General features: G+C 43.8%; 1 protein-coding gene across 1 annotated transcript in view; it reads right to left on the reverse strand.

Moving 5' to 3' along the window:
• The window catches only part of LOC124711837, a 35252-nt gene extending 11809 nt beyond the window's left edge, over positions 1-23443 (reverse strand). The window contains exon 1 of the mRNA XM_047242061.1: positions 23069-23443. Coding sequence (XP_047098017.1) covers positions 23069-23379 — 311 coding nt within the window. The 5' untranslated portion in view covers positions 23380-23443. The remainder of the gene's footprint in view (positions 1-23068) is intronic.
• Between the last annotated feature and the right edge of the window lie 1058 nt (positions 23444-24501).

Consider the following 24501-nt stretch of genomic DNA (forward strand, 5'->3'; position numbering starts at 1 on the left):
CACTTTTTTCGCTTTGTGGTAGATGGCGCTGTAATAGTCACAAACAAATGGCTCACAATTTTAGACGAACAGTTGGTAACAGGAAGGTTTTTTAAATTAAAATACAGAACGTAGGTAATTTTTATTTCGGTCGTTCCAATGTGATGCATGTACCTTTGTGAACTTATCATTTCTGAGAACGCATGCTGTTACAGCGTGATTACCTGTAAATACCACATTAATGCAATGAATGCTCAAAATGATGTCCGTCAACCTCAGTGCATTTGGCAATACGTGTAACGACATTCCTCTCAGCAGCGAGTGGTTCGCCTTCCGTAATGTTCGCACATGCATTGACAATGCGCTGACGCATGATGTGAGGCGTTGTCGGTGGATCACGATAGCAACTATCCTTCAGCTTTGCCCACAGAAAGAAATCCAGGGACGTCAGATCCGGTGAACGTGCGGGGCACGGTATAGTGCTTCGACGACCAATTCACCTATCATGAAATATGCTACTCAATACCACTTCGCCAGCACGCGAGCTATGTGCTGGACATCCACCATGTTGGAAGTATATCGCCATTCTGTCATGCAGTGAAACATCTTGTAGTAACATCGGTAGAACATTATGTAGGAAATCAGCATACATTGCTCCATTTAGATTGCCGTCGATAAATTGGGGGCCAATTATCCTTCCTCCCATAATGACGCATCCTACATTAACCCGCCAACGTAGCTGATGTTCCACTTGTCGCAGCCATCGTGGACTTTCCGTTGCCCAATAGTGCTTATTACGTATGTTTACGTTACCGCTGTTGGTGAATACGGCTTCGTCGCTAAATAGAACGCGCGCAAACAATCTGTCATCGTCCCGTAATTTCCCTTGTGCCCAGTGGCAGAACTGTACACGACGTTCAAAGTCGTCGCCACGCAATTCTTGGTGCATAGAAATATGGTGTGGGTGCAATCGGTGTTGATGTAGCATTCTCAACACCGAAGTTTCTGAGATTCCCGATTCTCGCGCAGTTTGTCTGCTACTAATGTGTGCATTAGCCGCGACAGCAGCTAAAACACCTACTTGGGCATCATCATTTTTGCAGGTAGTGGTTGACATTTCACATGTGGCTGAACACTTCCTGTTTCCTTAAATAACATAACTATCCGGGAACGGTCCGGACACTTGGATGATGTCGTCCAGGATACCGAACAGCATATAATGCACACGCCCGTTGGGCATTTTGATCACAATAGCCATACATCAACAAGATATAGACCTTTTCCGCAATTGGTAAACGGTCGATTTTAACACGGGTAATGCATCACGAAGCAAATATCATCCGCACTGGCGGAACGTTACGTGATACCACGTACTTATACGTGTGTAACTATTACAGCGCCGTCTATCACAAAGCGAAAAAAGTGGTCCAACTAAAACATTCATATTTCTTTACGTACTACACGAATATATAATAAAAAATGGGGATTCCTATTTTTAAAAAAAGCAGTTGATATCCGTTTGACCTATGGCAGCGCCATCTAGCGGGCCAACCATAGCGCCATCTGGTTTCCCCCTTCAAGCTAGACGAGTTTCGTACTTTGTAGTTTTTTCGTTTGATGCTTATTTCGTGAGATATTTGGCCCGGTCGCTATCAATGGACCACCCTGTATACGAGTATTTCCTCGTTACTCAAAAAGGAAAAATGGGCGAGGGAAGTGCAGTACGCCCATCTTTAGTTATTCTTCCCGTGCCGTGTCAGAAAAGTCGGAACATTTGGTATCGATAAACCTCTTTGTCCCACTGGCGCCATCGTCAAAATCTTACTGGTGTGACACTAAAGACGCGAGGGAAGTGGTGCTGTGTCATGGTGTATTGTCTGGCGTTGCCAATTTAAACAATTACGAAATGAGCGAGTAATTACTAATGGTAATAAATGTACTTATATAAAATGATCTGACATGACCTAAAATGCTCAATACGCTTTTGTAATATCGTTTTTCTCCACTGACTGCTTAGTGCCACAATCACTTCCAAACAGTTTTATTTATCTTTATACATGTGAACGACGCATTTGCAGATGACCGTCTATCTGTATAATGAGTAATATCAGATCAGTGTTTCTTCCGTGTCAAATTTATACCATTCCAGCGTTTTGGTACGATGAGCGAACTCGTCGATTGGCAGCTCCGACCTGGAGACAGATACATTCCCCCTCTCACGTCACCCGTCGCCGCAGTACAATGGTACCCTGCTGCTCTCCTCAATCTGCTCGCCCTTGAGGTAAAATACTAACTTCAAATGTTCGTACTGTAACAAATACTCTACCGCTCACAATCCACTGAACGCGTGAACATCAGTATATATTTGTGTAGAACTGTGAAGTGTACTCATCGTACTTACCAGTATAAGACCTTGTCCCAAAATGAACTGAGGAAACAGTTATTAAGAAAGGGCATTGTGTTGTGGATGTTGTACGCACAATTTTAGTTAGCGGCCTAACTCGAAGGCTTGCGTAATGCAGAGGGAGTGTTGTTAAGCCGTCGTCTACGTGAGAGGTGGAATGTTGACTTGCCTCCACATGGGTCCTGCCAACCCACAGGTGCGTGCATTTCCTACGGACCGGAACTGGTGGCCGTAGGCCACAGTTTTGGATAAAAGCATGTGCCAAAATGAAGTAAATATAAATATAAAACTGAAACCGAATTTTGATACTAAGCAATTTTTATTGTTTTTTACTTCATTGTGCAATTTTGATTTTGTGGCAGTTCATGAATGCACGAATATTTAAGATGTGATAGTGCGTGGAAATTGGGGCTCTAATAATGATTCTTCACGAATCCGTTTTACTTCCGTGCGGTTTCAATACATCCTCTGTGGATGACGAACTGCGACTGTAATTGGCGATTTATCTGGTAATAAATATGCAACCGGTCGATTTTTTACGATTTATTCAACCATAAACATGTTTTCGAGCCACTGCAAGTTCATCATCAGATGGAGGTGTTACAAAAGCTTTATGTTGTGGACCAAGTGTTGGTGCTACTGGCGGAAACGACGGAAATTTAGTAATCGGTGACGAAACGTTTACGAACCCGAAAGTTTTTTATGTTTTAGGTACTTACAGTGCGTTGCTTTGTGGTATCTATATCAGATCTCTTCCTAGAATGGCCATTATTGAGATATGTACACAAATATACACAATGTTCAGCTGCTCTTGGTTTTACACTGATTCACAGAAAGTAAACACTAGAAGTTTTTACCAACAGTTGCAAATGTCTCCTCTATTACGTTGCTTGTTACCGAGCGGAGTAGCGTAGTGGTTAAGCACACTGGTCTGGCATTCGGAAAGACGACAGTTCAAACCTGCGTCTGGCCATCCTGATTTAGGTTTTCCATCATTTCCCTAATCGCTTAAGCCGACTGGGATGGCCGAGCGGTTCTAGGCGCTACTGTCTGGACCCGCGCGACTGCTACGGTCGCAGGTTCGAATCCTGCCTCGGGCATGGATGTATGTGATGTCCTTAGGTTAGTTAGGTTTAAGTAGTTCTAAGTTCTAGGGGACTGATGAACTTAGAAGTTAAGTCCCATAGTGCTCAGAGCCATTTTTTGAACCTAATCGCTTAAAGCAAATGGCGGAATGATTCCTTCGAAACGGCACGGCCGCTTTCCTTCTCCTCCTTCCCTAATCCGAGCTTCTGCTCCGTCTCTAATGACCTCGTCGTCGACGGGTCGTTAAACACTGACCTCGTCCTACTGCTCCCAAAGTTGCTTGTTAACGTATAACTTGTTGAATATGTAGAAAGCAAACTTCCTGCCTTGTATCCTCCATCTGAAGTTCTATCAGATGTAAATTATTTTGCATTTTATGTTCGACGTTTTCCATTAATATAAAAACAACAAGATTTCTAACTGTAGAAAAGTTCGTAAAAATATCAGACGTAGAATCGGAAAGCTATGTAGTAGAGTTTTAAATCCAACTATTTTGATGTCACTAATGTGGGACGTTGAGAAACAAAAGATTGCCAAAAAACTGAGCTTCCTAGAATTAGCTGAAAAAATGCGCCACACCGATCAGTTTTCAGAAAACTGACGACATCACTAACGATGTTGTGAAATAAATAACACTGATATAAATAATACTGCCAATGGAGAATAATATTGTTGTGGCTTTTGTTGTTGCGCGTCTCCAGACTGTTGTCTCACAAGAAACTCCTTGTGTGGAGGGTCGCAAAAGGCCAATGATGTTCACGGCTTTCGACACCCTACACGAGTTACTCACAACAGTGCCATAGTTTTTGTGGCGCTGTTACAAAGCAGAGCAATGTCAATGATTAACGAAGCAAGGATTGTGGTATATCTACAGCAATAGTTGCCGAAGTTGACATTTCGACAGAATGGAACCCAAGGAATTTCCCATAGTGAGAAAGAAGTGGCGAACAAATTATTACCGTTTCTGTAAGATGAGTCAGTGGAATGTGTGGTGTCGTATACGCTCCACTGTCCGGACTATGTACGTGTGGCGTACAGTGACGACAATACGTGCTTAACAAGCGAAAGTGATACTGAAACACGTGTCGAGCCATGTAATCCGTCATCCTTGTCAGACAGCGAGCCACAAATTCCGTCTCCAGTGAAACGTGGTAAAGGACAGGCGTTGTCCAAGGAGCGAGTACCAAACATAATTACATACAAGAAAAATCATCCGCAGCGTAGTAAAGAAACAATTATGAACAGATTTCGAATAAGTCCACGGCAATAAGACAATGTAGTGCATAAGGAAAAGCTATGGATATCCAAGGGAGGCCAAGGCGCACTTGTTACAAAAACTGGTGTTCGCGCGTTTCCAGGATGCTCGATACAGTTTATAGGATGTGCATGTTAGTGACCTACTACGTAATGCACATCAGATTGCACGCAGCATAAATTGCAGGAAAGCAGTGGATGGTTGCATAATCTCCAACATAGTGGCGGATACAGAAAAACCTCAAGGAGGAGGCGCTAAAGATATCTTGAGCTACCTTTACTTTTAAGCTACCTTTACTTTTACCATAACAAAAAATAATCATGTCACATGCAAAGTTTAAGAAAGTTTTATTTAAACTGATTGTACACATAGACAATGCCATCTTATGATATAAAAAAAATCACAATTGTGGTTCTCTTCCTTAAATGATGGATTCTATGCACCTATTATTCCTGGCAAATTGGTTAATTACATCGTCAATAGGACAATCAATGTTAGGGTCAGTTGCTTGCCATCACGTTCCATCAGTTTTCATCTCCCAGTTACACCCATATGAGTCTACACGCATTCTTTAAGAGTGGATACGTAGCCGAACGTCCTGCACAGTTTGTAACTCCCAAGGAGTTCGCCTTCGATCTTGATGCTTCGAACCTTTGTGATCACTGTGGCTCGCCATTTTTCATCCTGTGTGCATGTTGCATTTCTTGACGATTGTCCATTTCGTTGAGTGTAATGCATACATCGCATAGGAGGCCGATCTCTGCACCTCCCGGCGGCTCATTTTCTGTCGCCCTCATGATGCACATGGTGAGTCATTAGCGGCAAATATTTTCCCTGTCACAATCGCTAATACAACACTATCAAACGAACATTACTAAAGACTGAACTTGCTATCTCGCACCCAAGAGGTTCCTCGTGAGTGCTCCTTTCCCAAGGCAGCGCTTACCCCTGAAGAACTAAAGCCACGCCTCATATCTGCTTCTGCCTCCTTCCGTATCAGATACTAGCAATCTTCGCATCTGCTTCCTTCCACGGCCCTAGTAGGAATGATTCATGTCTGCTTCCCTCCGTTGTTGACTCAAGAATGATTCTCTCTGTGTCCTTCTATTGATTCCGACCGCCACTTGAAAAGCCATAAGCTTGCTTTTAGCAAATAAAACTTGTAGCAACTATTTATCTGACAATCAGGCGAGCCACTATTTGCGAGGCATCCTTCTATGGGGAATTCATATTATTGACCACTGGGACATGGAGAAGCCGACTTCCTTTCACTTCCTCCAAGTAAACTCGAATGGAATATTTCCACGTAGACCAGAATGAACAAAATATATAGGTGGAGGGAGATAGAGTGTGTTTGCACAACTAACCCCCTGTCATCAACTTGGCTGAGAATTTTAGAACCTTTTAGAAAATTTCCTGTTGGTACTCTTGCAAAGGAAGCTACAAAGAAGCCTTTCCGTACCACTAGCGAACTCCAGCGGTTTCTGAACGTCCACTGAGATGACATATTTGCTCAACTCCTCCCCTCATGGCATCACTAGCTCCCAGAGCCCGTGACGGAAGCCATTATTAAGATCAACAAAGGAGGCGTACATGAAGAAGGCCGAAATTCTAAACCTAGCTTTCAAAAACTCGTTTACGGTAAAGGACTGCAGCACCATTCCCCCTTTCAATTATGGAACAAACGCAAGGACGGCTGACATAGAGTGTAGTGTATCTGGGATGGTAAAACGCCAGGAAGGCATCTGGCCCAGACGGTATCCCCGTAAGATTATATGTTGACGGTGCTACAAATATAGCATCATTCTTATCCATCATCTATCATAGGTCATTGGAACAGCTGAAAGTTCTACGGGACTGGAAAAAGGCCGAGGTCATAGCAATTTATAAAAAGGGTAGAAAATCGGGTGCACGTAATTACTGGCCAATTTCACTGACATCGATTTGTTGTAGAATCGTGGAGCATATTTTGTGTTCAGACATAATGGCCTTTCTAGACTCTGAGAAGCTCATCTGCAGAAACCAGCACGATTTTAAGAAACAGCGGTCATGCGAGACACAGCTGGCCCTCTTTGTACATGATATACAACAGGCTCTAGATACCGGCTCCCAAGATGATTCCATATTTCCCGACTCTCGAAAGGCGTTCGACTCAGTTCCGCACTGTCGCTTGCTACAAAAAGTGCGCGCTTGGGGTCTATCCGATGGCATATGCGGTTGGATAGAAAGTTTTCTAGCAGACAGAGAGCAGTATGTCGTCCTGAATGGGGTGACTTCAACAGAAACAAGCGTAACTTCAGGTCTGCCCCAGGGCAGCGTAATAGGTCCTCTGCTTTTTACGATTTACATAAACGATCTGGTTGATGGTATTGACAGCGGCATTAGATTGTTTGCCGATGATGCTGTATTCTACAGGAAAGTAGTATCACACGAAAGTTGTGAACAAATCAATGAGGATTTGCAGAAAATAAATGCTTGGTGTAATGACTGGCAGTTATCCCTCAATATTAGGAAGTGTAACCTACTGCGTGTATCAAGGCGAAAATCCCCATTAATGTACGAGTAGAAAATAAATGCCCAGTCTTTGGAAGCGGTAACATCCTTCAAGTATCTGGGTGTGACTATTCGAAATGATCTCAAATGGAATGATCAGATTACACAAGTAACGGGGAAGGCGAGCTCTAGATTGCGGTTTATTGGTAGAATCCTGAAGCGATGTAGTCCTTCAACAAAGGAAATTGCTTACAATACGTTAGTTCGTGCAATCTTAGTATTGTTCGTGTGTATGGGACCCTTACCAGTTGGGTCTGATTCAAGACATTGAAAAGGTCCAAAGAAGAGCAGCAAGATTCGTGACTGGTGTATTTAGCCATCGCGAGAGCGTTAGCGTTAGCGTTACAAATCTCATAGAAAATTTGAAGTGGGATACACTTGCAGATAGACGATGCGCTAAACGGAAGGGGTTGCTCACTAAATTCCGAAATCGGATCTTCGCTGAGGATGCAGAGCATATATTATTACCACCAACTTTCACATGGCGCAACGATCACCATTTAAAGATAAGGGAAATTAGAGCTCGTACTGAGGCGTTCAGACAGTCGTGCTATCCGCGAGCGGAAGAGAGGGAGGGAAATATGACTAGCACGAATTGTGCCCTCCGCCACAAGCGGAGTATATATGTAGATGTAGCTGTAGAAGTTAGCATCTCAGTTGGTGATGTCGTCAGCTTGGCGCCTACACAGAATACGAATTTGAAATAATTCACTGCAAATCACTCAACTTTATTCTTCAGAAAACCGTCATCATTTGAGGGAAACCTGGACACTGATGATTTACACATACAAATCAGTACAATCACTACAAACTTGGCTCTAACTCACAGAATATTTGCTAATCATTACAGCAGCTTACGTCGGAAGATCACGATCGCAAACTTGAAACACACACACACACACACACACACACACACACACACACACCTCATGAGCCAAACCATTATGACTATCTGCTTAATAGCTTGTTTGTCCATCTTTGGAACGAAGTACATCACTGATTCTGCGTATGATGGATCCGACAGTAGGCACAGGTCATGTAATTCGCTTCAATAATGTGCCGCTGATCTGCGTACGCGGTGATGTCGTCCGATAGCGACCCAGATGGGTTCTATGGGGTTTATATCAGGCGAATCTGGTCGCCGAGACATCAACGTGAGTTCATTGTAATACTTCACAAGCTACTGTAGCGTGGTTCTGGTTCCGAGACAGGGACAATTATGGTGCTGAAAGATGACGTCGCCGTCGGGGAAGACACCAGGTGGTTCGCAGCTGTCAGCATGTCTTCGATTACTACCACAGGTACCATGCAAGCACAGGAGAATGTCTCTCATAGCATAATACTGCTCGCACCAGCCTGTGTCCGTGGCGTGCAGCACGTTCCGAACCGCTGTTCACCTCGATGACGGCGTTTGTTGCGGGGACCATTGCTTTAGAGCAGCAAAAATGTGATTCACCCGAAGAGCCGAAACGTTTCTATTGACCGACGGTCGAATCCTGATGGTTCCCTGCTCACTGCAATCGTAATTGACGATGTCGTTGGTTCAACATGTGAATGCGTAGAGGTGATCTGCCTCGGAGCTCCATGTTCAACTGTGTCCGAAGAACGGTGCACTGTGAAACACTTGCGCGTGCACCATCATTGTGCTCTTTCGTCAGAGATGCCACAGGCTACCATCTGTCCTGCTTTACAGAGCAAGCAAGCTCCGAACCTTACGTTCTGTGAAGAGTCATGCACGTCCAGCCATTTAGCACATAGTGGTAGTTTCACTGTCCTACCTCTTTCTGTACACGCTCACGACAGTAGCAAGCAAACTTTCGGCCAACTTCACCATTTTCGAGATACTCTTTCAGCGTGTCTGCATAACAATAATAATCTGTCCTTTGTTAAAGTCGTTTATCTCAAACGGTTTCCCCACTGGCATCCCATATCTTCGTTACGGCGACACCCCATCCGTTTCTGCTCTGCCTACATATTCTTGTTACCACGTCTTGTTACCAGGCGGCATCCAACGTCGCAGTGGGGAGTGATCATAATGTTTCGGTTGATGAGTGTATTTCATCAAATCTGCATGGGTCCAGTTTTATACCTTCAGTATTTACAATGTGGTCTAAGAACTTCTCTATGAATCTGAGTTTTGCAAGTTTTATAGTTATTCCTTGTGAATACAATCTTGTAACAAGTTGGTCTAGCGTTTGAAGATGTTACTGGCGGGGGAATCGGAAAACAGGTAATAATTAAAAACAGATTTTAATGAAACGTTCCAGCGAGCAATTGACAGGGACCTTTTCAACCGAAATCGAACCTTTTTTTTGGTTGTATGGCCCGAAAATTAAATCCTGATCTTTTGACGTAAGTAGCTGAAATGATCAGCAAATATTGTACGAGCCAAGATAGAGTCATTTTATAGTGGGGTATGTACGTGTAAATGACTACTGTCTTGCTTTCCATTCAGTGATGATGCTTTTGTGAACAGAAACCGGTAGAGGGATGAAGCTGTGCTAGGTACAGATGGTGGTTTGTATTGCATTACTTCAAGTACTAGATAGCTATAGACTGTTGCTTCAAGAATATTATAATACATAACATAGCTCCCGTTGTCAGTGCGACAACGCACTGGCGGTGCACCGTATACACAAATGAGCCTCTGGGAGACAAAGTGGTATAACCCGGTTTTTCCCACATTCGAGAAATGAAAGGTTTTGCGGTTCATTTAATGTAAAATCGTGCTTTACAATAATTCGTGATTCTTTTGATGAAGTGTACAAATGACATATTATAACTACGTTTGCGACACACATTTCAGTTATTAAGAAATTCGTTTTTATAGTCCCTAAAAGTTGGAGTACTACTTTTGCTCTCAGAAACTTACTCATATGAAAGGTGAAGTGGTATAAATAAATAGTTTTACCACCCTTATTATAAAGATTTTGGAGAAGTTTAATACCTGAAATGAATACACTATCTTTTAATGTCCATGACTGTAATTTATTTATAAAACATAAACATGATGTTATACAGTAAATGTGAATCTGCACCTATTTTTGCGATGGTGTACTTTTCTCAAATGAGTTAAAATAATTGCATTGTTGTTGTTAATTATTTGAATGCTACCTAATGAGTCTGTCTAATAGTTCAGCAGTGCGTTTCACTACGGATTATATATAAATTGTTGTTTCTAGATGTCGAAATTTCTTAAAATGTAGTTCTTGTCTTGCTGTTGTTTAAAGAGGCTTTATAATGGAGTACATATGTTTACTTGATTTTGCGTCAACATCATCTTTCTCTATCAAAGGATCAACATATCCAGGTCCAGATTCCTGAGCCGAACTTGCAGTTGTCAGTTGGTTGGAGGAAGCTTGGTGCACCGGAGGGATGCACAGGAGAAGTGTCATCCTGTCTTTCCTTTTGTTTCGGTGACAGGTCACACAGCATTGTTGAGAGGGATCAAATGGCTCTGACCACTATGGGACTTAACTTCTGAGGTCACAGTCCCCTAGAACTTAGAACTACTTAAACCTAACTAACCTAAGGACATCACACACATCCATGCCCGAGGCAGGATTCGAACCTGCGACCGTAGCGGTCGCGTGGTTCCAGACTGAAGCGCCTAGAACCGCTTGGCCATTCCGGCCGGCTGAGAGGGATCAGTTTTATGGTTTATGTATTTAATATGAGACATCAATGGGAGACTTCGGCATGGATTGCAAACTTCCCTCATAAAAACAATTTCTGCTTTAATAAATCTGGATATTACAAATCTAAAGGAAGAAGATCACGTGGCCTTGCCGCTTGATTTATAGCACTATTCCCGCGAACGCACGTCACTCTGGCGTGAGAGGAAGAATGCATTTTGAGCTCCCAAGTGAGTCCGGTGGGAGGTATCGTTATACCACTTCTCCACAGCCAATTCCCGAACATTGTGAGTAAATTGAGTGGTATGGTTCAAAAACTCTTACATCAAGTGATCAGAACTACCCTTGATTTGTCTGTCCTTTTGCTATAGGTTAACGCTTTGCTCACACCCATCCTATTAGGATTGGGGGTGGGGGGAGGTGGCGAAATCAAGTTATAAACAGAGAAGCAGAGGTATGCATTTCTTTTAATTACACGATCCAGCCAGCAATTGGCAGGGATCGTTTCAAGCAAAAGCGAATCAAAAGCGTTTTGCGCTTCGGAAGATTAAATTCGCCTTGTATAAGTCCATGTTGTAGTATAAACATGTAAAATGAATGTCTTTTACTATAGTTCATAAAATGAAAATTTGTAATACGTCGATTTTGACGATCTAACGCACCAATTGGACAGAATTTTGCACATTACCTTCCGGGAGGATATCCAACAATTCACTCTACTAAGCAGTGCCAGGCCGACCAGAGTTGGATCAACGCGTTATTGACTTGCTCAATTTGTGAAGATCTTTCTCTTGAATAAATCATCCAGTTTTTTTGAAACTGTAATCATTTGACTGTCTGTACATGTACATCAATTCTACCGATTTCTGTCCCATTCGGATAATTTCTTCGTGGCGCATAATTTTTTTTCTTAGAGTTTACTAACGTAAAATCGACACTTTCCTGTGTCTCTTGATCATGTAGATGGTATGAGTGGGGGTTGCTGTAGGTCATGCCAAAACAATGCGCTCATTTTTCAATTTAGTAAATAAATACTTTGTAAAGTGGAAAAATGTTAAACGGCGCGGAAGGAATATCATTCTAGCAGCCAGAAACTCCTAATAGTCACTTTTAATAGAGTAACGCACAATGGTTTGAAGTGATGAAATGGATTAAAAGGTATTGTATCTGAGAGTGTGAACTCGCTGACGTTCGTATTGCTGCAGAACGTTCAGTACTGTAAGGGGATATTTTATTTCAGTACAATAATAACAGTTTTTTTGTTTTTAGATTCAGCTTATCCATTACGGATGTTTAAGAATCCATCAGTGTTTATTGAATATAACTACAGAAAACTGCAACGTCATTTTTTTTGAAACATTTATTCCATGAATCGCAGGTTACATAGCTATTGCAAAACGTAATGCTGGGTGGTGGCTCTGTGATAGTACTCATGGCTATGCATTAAAATATGTTCCATCTTCTTGTCACAGAGCCAGCACCCAGCATTATGCTTTGAAATAGCTACGCAACCTTCTGTACACCATCTGAAAAGGTTCTAAAACCGGTTCATGGAATGAATAACTATTCCAAAACGATGGCTGGTTATAGTTTTGTGTATTTACATATTTTGCTTTAGTCACAGAGTGTAAATATTTCGGTGAAATGGAGATTTATTTGTAGCTTTAGAGATTTAAAGCTAGTCTTAATCCTTATTAAAACACTATGTAAATACAACAGTGTTCGCATTGGCGCTATCTTTCAGTAATGACTTCAAATCGTTCAAATGGCTCTAAGCACTATGGGACTTAACATCTGAGGTCATCAGTCCCCTAGGCTTAGAACTACTTAAACCTAACTAACCTAAGGACATCATACGCATCCATGCCAGAGGCTGGATTCGAACCTGCGACAGTAGCAGCCGCGTGGTTTCGGACTGAACTGCCTAGAACCACTGGGCCACAGCGGCCGGCCAGTAATGACTGTCTTGCAGAATAGTACGTATGGTTACAAAAGTAAGTACTGTACAGGTAAAGGTAACGGATATCAACAGTGCGTGTGACCTACCAGAAACTTGGCCCATAAAAATTTAGAAACAGTGTTCTTCAGAATGCAATAAGCATATTGTAGTGACTCCAGTTGCCAGATATTTTAATTTAATGCTAGGTGGCACTGAATACGACATACCTGGTTTTGACTTCCGTGCAGTGCCAGTAATACGGCTGAAATAGTTTTCAACATTCATTTTACTCATTTGATAATGATTTTCTAACGGAACGTCGTCCTCGGCAGATAACTCTCTTATTAGCCTATTGGGTTTTCCAAACGATTCCTACGAGATACCTGTTTCCATTCCCAACATTTGTAGGTTCGTTTTCCCTTCGTCAGCGTCACTATAAATTCTTCTGCTAAAAGCTGTGCAACTGCCGTACGAATAATTTATCTTGTCACCATCTTGAAATTAGCTTAAGTGGCGTTTACAACTTCGCCGTGTGGAAACACTAACTTGTGCGTAAGGGTAGCTGTGGGGAGGGGGAATGGGTGCACGCGTAAGAAATTAACGGCTGAGGAAACTCGGCTTAAGGACCGGGACAACGATAGTTGTGGCGTTTTGCTTGAGAACGACGATGTACAGCAGCGGCGCTACAGTTAGACAGCTGTAGCCTATATACGGACGACATGTTATCTTGGACAACTTGTATACTAAAACTAGCGAATCTGCAAGCGATCATACTGACGGGTTATTCGTTTACGACCAATTATTTGACAAATATAGTCGATAGTTTCCCACTACAGTACCCTAAACAAAGCAGTCGCATAAACAGAGGATCAACCACAGCAATGCAAGAGCGACCATCCGCTGTCAGAAGGAAATCTAAAACAAAACGAGATAAAAGTGTAGCGTAGCACATAATAGCGCTTACTACAATACTGACAATGTAAAGAACGCGTCACGTGGAAATTATCTGCCGCTCACCTAGCGGTCAGTATCCCAGTATTACCTAAATAAGAAATTTTCTTTTGCTTTTTCTACGCGTTCCCTGAAGTAGTGAAGCCTTGGGAAGCACTTGTAGCAATGTTTTCCCTCTTGTTAGGAATAGATAGCGGCTCCTCCAACCCTCTTGAGCACAATTTTTAACTCAATGTTTCCTCGTTTATTCTTCCAACATAAATTTAATGACACTGCATACAATCACGCGTGCCTGCTTATGAAGTACGATCCTTGCACACAGGCCCGGGAATAGACAACGTTCCGTCAGAACTTTGAGAGACAGCCATGACAAAATTCTTCCATTTGGTCAAGATGTATGAGTCAGGAGGAACACCCTCAGACTTCAAGAAATTATTCCTATTCCGACGAAAGCAGGTGCAGAAGGTGTGAATATTATCGAACTATCAGTTTAATACGAGGGCTATTCGCAAAGTAAGGCACGATAGGTCGCGAAATGGAAACCACTGTGAAAATCAAAACTGTTTTATTTGCAACAGTTAGCTACAACTTCCAGTTACTTATTTCCATAATCGTCGATCCGACTCAGACGTTTGCCGTAGCGTTGTACCAACTTTACAATACCCTCGTTGTAGAAGGCAGCCGTCAGTGCTTTCCGCCAGTTCTCGTTGTCTGTGCCAAAATGTTGTCTTCATAGCCAGCGGTTCATGTGAGGAGATGAAACTCAGAGGGAGACAATTACGGGCTGTATTGTGGGTAATAAAACATTTCCAATTGAAAAGGATGCAGGAGCATCTTCATTGCCCCTGCAGAATGCGGCTGAGAATTGTCTTGAAGAAGAAAATGTACGACAGTTATGTTGGCTGCATAGCTTCAGGCGAAATTTCCCACCAGACCCTCGTATTTGGCGGGAAACACTGTTGTTCTAGGTATCTTTATGTACTTCCTGTGTGCTCAGAACTAAAAAGAACGACGTAACGCGATCGACGGGCGTACTAGAGACACTGCCCAACACACCTGTGCAAAACTTCACCGGATTTTCACTGTGGTTTCCATTTCGCGACTGATCGTTCCTTACTTTCCGAAAAACTCTCGTAAATCATCGTTGAAAAATGATAACATGAATTCCTTACAGAAGAATGGAGAAACTGGTTGAAGACCAGTTTGGATTTATGAGAAATGTAGGAACACGCGAGGCAGTACCGACCCTACAACGTATTTTAGAAGACAGGTTAAGGAAAGGCAAACCTACCTTTGTAGCATTTGTAGACTTAGAGAAAGCTTTTGACAACGTTGACTGGAATATTCTTCTTGAAATTCTGAGGGCAGCGGGGATAAACTGCAGGGAGCGCAAGTCTATTTACAACTTGTACAGAAACCAGACGGCACTTAAAAGAGACGAAGGGCATGAAAGGATACAGTAGTTAAGGGAGAGAGGATTGTAGCCTATCTCGAATGTTATTCAATCTTTACATTCAACAAGCAATAAAGGAAACAAAAGAAAAATCTGGAGTAGGAATTAAAGTTTACGGAGAAGAAATAAAAACTTTGAGGCTTGCCGATGGCGTTGTAATTCTATCAGAGACAGAAAAAGACTTGGAAGAGCAGCGGGACGGAATGGACAGTGTCTTGAAAGGAGGATATGAAGATAAACAGCAACAAGAGCAAAACAAGGATAATGGAAAATAGTCGAGTCAAATCGGACGATGCTTAGGGAATTAGATTACAAAACGAGGCACTTACAGTAGCAGATGAGTTTTGCTATTTGGCAAGCAAAGTAACTGATGATGGCCGAAGTAGAGAGGATATGAAATGTAGACAGGCAGTGGCAAGAAAAGCGTTTCTGAAGAATAGAAATCTTTTAACCTCGAATATAGGCTTGAGGACTAGGAAATCTTTTCTGAAGGTATTTGTCTGAGTGTAGCCATATACGGAAGTGAAACAAGGACGACAGGTAGTTGAGACAAAAAGAGAAGTTCTTTAAATGTGATGCTAAGAAGGAATGATGAAGATTAGATGGGTGGAGCGTGTAACTAATGAGGAGGTACTGAATAGAATTGGGGAGCAAAGAAATTTGTGGCACAACCTGACTAGAAGAAGGGGGAGACATTTTGAGACATCAAGAGATCACTTTAGTACTGGAGGGAAAAAGAGGGAGGGGTGTAAAAATAGTAGAGGGAGACCAAGAGATGAATACACTAAGCAGATTCAGAAGGATGTAAATTGCAGTTGTTACTCGCAGACGAAGAGGTTTGCGCGGGACAAAGTAACATGGAGCGCGACATCAAAACAGTCTTCGGACTGATTCGTAAAAAAAAGAGGTTCCGATCCTGTTATCTCCCAGGGAGTGTTTTTGAAATTTGTACTTCTTAAGACGTTATTTTGATGCTTTTCTCAAAATCTTAAAAGTATGAATGCAACATTTGTTTTACATCGCTTCATCGTAAAGGTCAATGGTACCACATCTCAGAATCTGTGCTTCTGATTTTTTTTTTCGTCAGAGATACTGGTACGACGTACTGGTGCGTACGGTCACAAATCAAGCACTGCTTGCACATATGGTGGGCGAAGACGGCGGTACTATGTGCTATGCACTAGAGAGATAGCAACGAGATCAACCGAAGTGCCCTGGTCGGAAAGCGTCAATCGATTAAGGCATGGGCCTCTCCGCAACACAACGGTATAGACTCGCGCAGCACTCTGGATGGGAAAACGTTTCTGCTCAAGGGCCACGCTGTTTTGCATGTGCTCTACCTGGAGCCAGGAGGCGGCCACGAGTACGACTTCGCGTGACGCTACCGAAGCTCCGTAGAATGGACAACAGGAACGTTTCAAATTTACGGATTGAGTCATTATGGTAGTTGTTCCTACTACACTGCATTGTGTACGCACAATAAGTAAAATTTCACTATCCGATGTCGTTTCTGGTACTGCAGTTTTAAAGGCCAGCAGTGTAAACTGTATACAGGAGACAATGAAGACCTGCAACACTGAGGAAATCGATCAGGAAGAAGAGGGATACTATATCTTGCGCGATGGGTTCAACTTTACAGCCAGGCAGCTAAAACCTGGGAGAGCCATTGAAGTTGATGATATACCAGCAGAACTCAAAAAGGCTGCTGGAGAACCGCTAGATGAAGAAGTATTCCATTTCATAAAAGTTATATATGAAACTGGGGAACTCCCAACAGACTTTACAACGTTTCACAGTGCCAATGCCAAAGAAGATATCTGCGAACAGATGTGCGCAATATAAGCGCCTCAGTTTGGTAACACACGCCTCAAAGAACTTGACGTCTATCATTCCTAAGGCGGACAGATGGCAGGATAGATTCAATGATCACAGACGATCAGTTTGGCTTTAGGAGAGATGTAGACACATGAGACCATTAATTATTGAGAAAAGACTAAGGATGGGGTCAAGATACATGTATTGCCTTCATTGACTTAAAAAAAAAAAAGCATTCGACATGGTAGACTGGCTACAGCGTTTTTAGACACTGAGGAACACTGGTATAAAGCATGACAGAAGAGTAATGCAGAGACTGTACAGAAAGACGTGGCCGTGATAAGGTGCTAGAGCATCAATAGGAAGTCACCATCAGGCAGTGTGAACGACAGACCTGCTCAATCTCTCTTGTCTTGTTCCATGGATACATTCAGAGGACAATGGATGAAGTTAGGGAGAAACTACGAGACGCAGGAGGAATTAAAATTTATAGAAAGAAAGTAGACATGCTGAGATTTGCTGACGATGTGCAGTGTCGAAAGAAGATGCAGAGCAACTAGAAGTGGTGTTAGCCGAGATGGAAACCACCCTCAGCTCTTCCTGTAATCTGAAAACTAATAAAGGTAAAACAAAAATCTCAGTAGTGAGCAGACAAAACATTATTGCTCGATGTTCACTTAACACTGAGTGACTGGAGATTGTCAGTCCTGTGGCTACCTACGGGCAAAATTACAGCAGACGGAAAAAAATGAAATGTTGTGTGGCTAGGGCCTCCCGTCGGGTAGACCAGTCGCCTGGTGCAAGTCTTTTTAGTCGACGCCACTTCGGAGACTTGCGTGTCGATGGGGATGAGATGATGGTGACAACACAACACCCACTCCCTGAGCGGAAAATTCTCCGACCCAGCCGGGAATCGAACCCGGGCCTCTTAGCATGGAATTCCGTCGCTCTGACCACCCAGCTATCGAGGAAGTTCAAGAAAAGATACTGTAAGCCGAATCCACCACACAAAAGCCGCTTTCAACAAGAGAAGAAACCTTTTCACTTCCAGCAGCGTAGACAAACATCTCAGAAAAAAACTCATAAACATCTACATTTACATCTACATTTATACTCCGCAAGCCACCCAAGGGTGTGTGGAGGAGGGCACTTTACGTGCCACTGTCATTACCTCACTTTCCTGTTCCAGTCGCGTATGGTTCGCGGGAAGAACGACTGCCGGAAAGCATTCGTGCGCGCTCGAATCTCTCTAATTTTACATTCGTGATCTCCTCGGGAGGTATAAGTAGCGGGAAGCAATATATTCGATACCTCATCCAGAAACGCACCCTCTCGACACCTGGACAGCAAGCTACATCGCGATGCAGAGCGCCTCTCTTGCAGAGTCTGTCACTCGAGTTTGCTAAACATCTCCGTAACGCTACCACGCTTACCAAATAACCCTGTGACGAAACGCGCGGCTCTTCTTTGAATCTTCTCTATCTCCTCTGTCAACCCGACCTGGTACGGATCCCACACTGATGAGCAATACTCAAGTATAGGTCGAACGAGTGTTTTGTAAGCCAGCTCCTTTGTTGATGGACTACATTTTCTAAGGTCTCTCCCAATGAATCTCAACACGTTTGTTTAGACTGTGCTGTTGTACGGAAGTGAAACATGGACACTTGGAGACACAGGAAAACATAAAATAATAACCTTCGAGGTGTGGTGCTACCGCAGACTGCTCAAGATTTTCTGGGTAGACAGGTTGTCAAACTAAGAGGTGTTCCACAGAGTGAAGAGAAGCCTTGTCTCCTGAAACTAATTATACACATAAGGAACACATGGGTCGGCCATCTAATGAGACACAATGGTATCATTAGAGGTATCATGGGATGAAATAAAAGAAGCAGACCGAGACTAGAATAACCGGATCGTGGAGGTGCACCACCTATACTGCTCTCAAGGGGAAGGCTAATTGTTGCTAACTAAACAGACAGTTCTATGTAATGCTGGACGGAAAAAAAAGCCGATGGCGTCGACAAAAGAACGGTCTCACCGAGGGCCTCCCTACTATTTAACCTATACACCAATGATCAACCAACACCGGAACGTACTATCCACATCTTGTATGGCGATGATCTGGCCATTACAGCGCAAGGAAATAGCTTCGAGGAAGTAGAAGGGAAATTAGAAAGCTCGCTACACGTAATGTCTGAATACTATAAAGAGAACTCCCCCAAACCAAATCCATCTAAGACACAAGTTAGCGCTTTCAACCTCCGCACAAAACAGGCAAACAGGAAGCTGAACGTCACCTGGAATGGCAACAAACTGGACCATACGGACAAACCAACATACCTTGGTGTCGTGCTGGATAGATCACTGACGTACAGATATCACTGTGAAAAAACCTGCCAAAAAGTTGCTGCCAGGAACAATATTTTAAGAAAACTGACGAATAGTAAATGGGGAGCTAGTCCGACTGTATTACGAACAACTGCTCAAGCACTTTGCTTCTCCACGGCACAATATGCATGCCCTGTATGGTCTCGATCCACACATGCCAAAGAAGTCACTACAGTCCTTAATGAAACACGCAGGCTAACAGCATGCATGAAACCCACTCCACTTGGGAAAATATACAAAGCAGCTGGATTCTCATCTCCTGAATCCCGAAGAATTGCGCTCGAACATACAGAAAAATTTAAACAGATTAACCCCTGCATGGTTCTTCATGTGGACGTAGCAGACTTAAATCCCGCAAGAGATTTCTCACTAGTGAGTTGAACGAGCCTCCGAAGGACTACCCTGTCTCACGAGAAATACCCAGCGGCAGTACATCAACCTGGAAGATTTGAAAGCTGGCCGGAGTGGCCGAGCGGTTCTAGGCGCTACAGTCTGGAACTGCGTGACCGCTGCGATCGCAGGTTCGAATCCTTCCTGGGGTATGGATGTATGTGTTGTCCTTAGGTTAGTTAGGTTTAAGTAGTTCTAAGTTCTAGGGGACTGATGACCTCAGATGTTAAGTCCTACAGTGCTCAGAGCCATTCGAACCATTTTTTTTTTGAAGATTTGGAGAACACTGAACCGCATCAGAACAGGCGTAGCACCAGTTAAAGGAAACCTAGTCAAATGGGGCTTCAAGGACGAAGGAGACAACAAATGCGACTGTGGTGAAGTTCAGGATATGGAACACCATCTACAGTGTTCCATCTGCCCCACAAGGTGTACCCTTGACGAACTATGGCTTGAGAAGAGAGAAACATTGGACTTGGCCCAACATTGGGCTGAAAGGCTTTTTGGGTTCTGCGCGCTGGGTGGAGATTTTAATTTGCCGGATATAGACTGGGAGACTCAAACGTTCATAACGGGTGGCAGGGACAAAGAATCCAGTGAAATTTTTTTAAGTTCTTTATCTGAAAACTATCTTGAGCAGTTAAACAGAGAACCGACTCGTGGCGATAACATATTAGACCTTCTGGTGACAAACAGACCCGAACTATTTGAAACAGTTAACGCAGAACAGGGAATCAGCGATCATAAAGCGGTTACTGCATCGATGATTTCAGCCGTAAATAGAAATATTAAAAAAGGTAGGAAGATTTTTCTCTTTAGCAAAAGTGACAGAAAGCAGATTACAGAGTACTTGACGGCTCAACACAGAAGTTTTGTCTCAAGTACAGATAGTGTTGAGGATCAGTGGACAAAGTTCAAAACCATCGTACAATATGCGTTAGATGAGTATGTGCCAAGCAAGATCGTAAGAGATGGAAAAGAGCCACCGTGGTACAACAACCGAGTTAGGAAACTGCTGCGGAAGCAAAGGGAACTTCACAGCAAACATAAACATAGCCAAAGCCTTGCAGGCAAACAAAAATTACGCGAAGCTAAATGTAGTGTGAGGAGGGCTATGCGAGAGGCGTTCAATGAATTCAAAAATAAAGTTCTATGTACTGACTTGGCAGAAAATCCTAGGAAATTCAGGTCTTATGTCAAAGCGGTAGGTGGATCAAAACAAAATGTCCAGACACTCTGTGACCAAAATGGTACTGAAACAGAGGATGACAGACTAAAGACCGAAATACTAAATGTCTTTTTCCAAAGCTGTTTCACAGAGGAAGACTGCACTGTAGTTCCTTCTCTAGATTGTCGCACAGATGACAAAATGGTAGATACCGAAATAGACGACAGAGGGATAGAGAAACAATAGAAATCGCTCAAAAGAGGAAAGGCCGCTGGACCTGATGGGATACCAGTTCGATTTTACACAGAATACGCGAAGGAACTTGCCCCCCTTCTTGCAGCGGTGTACCGTAGGTCTGTAGAAAAGCGTAGCGTTCCAAAGGATTGGAAAAGGGCACAGGTCATCCCCGTTTTCAAGAAGGGACGTCGAACAGATGTGCAGAACTATAGACGTATATCTCTAACGTCGATCAGTTGTAGAATTTTGGAAGACGTATTATGTTCGAGTATAATGACTTTTCTGGAGACTATAAATCTACTCTGTAGGAATCAGCATGGGTTTCGAAAAAGACGGTCGTGTGAAACCGAGCTCGAGCTATTCGTCCACAAAACTCAGAGGGCCATAGACACGGGTTCACAGGTAGATGCCGTGTTTCTTGACTTCCGTAAGGCGTTCGATACAGTTCCCCACAGCCGTTTAATGAACAAAGTAAGAGCATACGGACTATCAGACCAATTGTGTGATTGTATTGAAGAGTTCCTAGATAACAGAACGCAGCATGTCATTCTCAATGGAGAGAAGTCTTCCGAAGTAAGAGTGATTTCAGGTGTGCCGCAAGGGAGTGTCGTAGGATCGTTGCTATTCACAATATACATAAATGACCTTGTGGATAACATCGGAAGTTCACAGAGGCTTTTTGCGGATGATGCTGTGGTATATCGAGAGGTTGTAACAATGGAAAATTGTACTGAAATGCAGGAGGATCTGCAAAGAATTGACGCATGGTGCAGGGAATGGCAATTGAATCTCAATGTAGACAAGTGTAATGTGCTGCGAATACATAGAAAGAAAGATCCCTTAGATGGCTCCGAGGACTATGGGACTTAACTCCTGAGGTCATCAGTCCCCTAGAATGTAGAACTATTTAAACCTAACTAACCTAAGGACATCACACACATCCATGCCCGAGGCAGGATTCGAATCTGCGACCGTAGCGGTCGCGCGGTTCCAGACTGTAGCGCCGAGAACCGCTCGGCCACTCAGGATGGTGAAAGATCCCTTATCATTTAGCTACAATATAGCACGTGATCAACTGGAAGCAGTTAATTCCATAAATTACGTGAGAGTGGGCATTAGGAGTGATTTAAAATGGAATGATCACATAAAGTTGTCGTCGGTAAAGCAGATGCCAGACGGTGATTCATTGGAAGAATGCTAAGGAAATGCAATCCGAAAACAAAGGAAGTAGGCTACAGTACGCTTGTTCGCCCACTGCTTGAATACTGCTCAACAGTGTGGGACCCGTACCAGATAGGGTTGATAGAAGAGATAGAGAAGATCCAACGGAGACAAGCGCGCTTCGTTACAGGACCATTTAGTAATCGCGAAAGCGTTACGGAGATGATAGATAAACTCCAGTGGAAGACTCTGCAGGAGAGACGCTCAGTAGCTCGGTGCGGGCTTTTGTTAAAGTTTCGAGAACATACCTTCACCGAAGAGTCAAGCAGTATATTGCTCCCTCCTACGCATATCTCGCGAAGAGACCATGAGGATAAAATCAGAGAGATTAGAGCCCACAGAGAAGCATACCGACAATCCTTCTTTCCACGAACAATACGAGACTGGAATAGAAGGGAGAACCGATAGAGGTACTCAGGGTACCCTCCGCCACACACCCTCAGGTGGCTTGCGGAGTATGGATGTAGATGTAGAAACAAATCTCCGGACACGAAAAAGTAAAGTAAAGTAAGCTGCTAAATAAACTGTTGGTGAAGACCTAAGAAGAAGAAGAAGAAGAAGTGTAAATGAAAAGAAAAGTGTGTGCGGAGTTACTTGTTGAGGTTGATGGTCCACCTGGCGGTGAGCGGCAGGAGGCCGCCTTGGCTGGCCGCGAACAGCCCGGCGCGAACGTCGTCGGTGGCGTCCAGGCGGCAGCGGTAGAACTGCCGGGACAGCCAGCCGCGCATCCAGAAGTCGGCGCGGCTGTCGTCGCCGTGCGCGGCGTGCTGCGAGGACAGCTCGCACTCGACCTGCGGCCAGCCGCGCGGGCGCAGGAGCACCGTGTCGGAGCAGGCCGCAAGCCGCCCCGCCGCCAGCAGGCACGCCACGTGCAGCAGTGCTACGGCCCGACGTTTCGGCGCCATGTCCCACCCGCAGCACCTCGCACACGCCCGGACCCTGCACTCGCCAGCGCGTGGGCGTACCGGAACCGCTGCTGCAGACTAAATCCCGCCGTGGCCCCATCTGGCCCCCTCCGGCACAGGAGAAAGGAAGTCTGCAGATAACCGCTTCAGTGTCGCACGCTCATGCTCGCGTGCTGGTCGATGAAACAGGGTTTCTCAAACTGTCCGTCTTTGCAGAGACACATTTCTCCAGGATCGCCGGCCGGTGTAGCCGAGCGGTTCTAGGCGATACTGTCTGGAACCGCGTAACTGCGTCGCAGGTTCGAATCCTGCCTCGGGCATGGATGTGTGTTCTAGGGGACTGATGATCTCAGATGTTGAGTCCCATAGAACTCAGAGCCATTTGAACCATTTTTCTCCAGGACCAAGTCTCACGTTTGTCGAGGGCGTTCAACAAATAAGGGAACTCTTTTTTTTTTTGGGGCCAATTTCAGTTCAAAAATGCGATATACGTTTCGGGACAACGCGTAACATTCCAACTTCAGACCCCATAGTCTCACGAAGTTCCTATAGCTGACTATGTACCTGTTGTGTACATAGTTCCGCGTAGTCAGCACGTACACAACTTTCCCAATAGAGCGCGCCCAGTTAAGCACGACAGCGCAGGGGCAGCCCTCGTCTGTCTCCTCACTAAGAGATGGCGCTGCCTTAGAGACGGACCAAATTCTGCTTCCGCCGATCCACGTATTAATATGTAACGCAGCCAATGAGATTGCTGCTAATGTAGAACCTTTTCTCCTCACCGATCACACTCACGCAGTGATACCTGAACGAGCGAGGTATAATAACGAGTGTACAGACCTCCGATTAGTCAGTCTGCATTTGTCTGCACCAGTCTACATTAGTCTGTACCAGTCTATAGTCAAGTTTCAGTCTACACCTAAGAAAATTATCATTTTCCTGTACATAGCCATGAAGATAAATGTATAGACACTTTGTCAAGTATCAGAGATATGTGAGAATAAGATTAACGTACCCAGACCAAAGGAACTTCAGATTGTCAATTGTAAACAGCACCCAGAATCAAGTTACGCAATGTCTATGCTTTTTATTATTTTAATAAATGTGTGTGAAAATTAATCA

This window comes from Schistocerca piceifrons, chromosome 8 (genome assembly GCF_021461385.2).
Source record: "Schistocerca piceifrons isolate TAMUIC-IGC-003096 chromosome 8, iqSchPice1.1, whole genome shotgun sequence".
In the NCBI taxonomy this organism is placed as follows: domain Eukaryota; kingdom Metazoa; phylum Arthropoda; class Insecta; order Orthoptera; family Acrididae; genus Schistocerca; species Schistocerca piceifrons.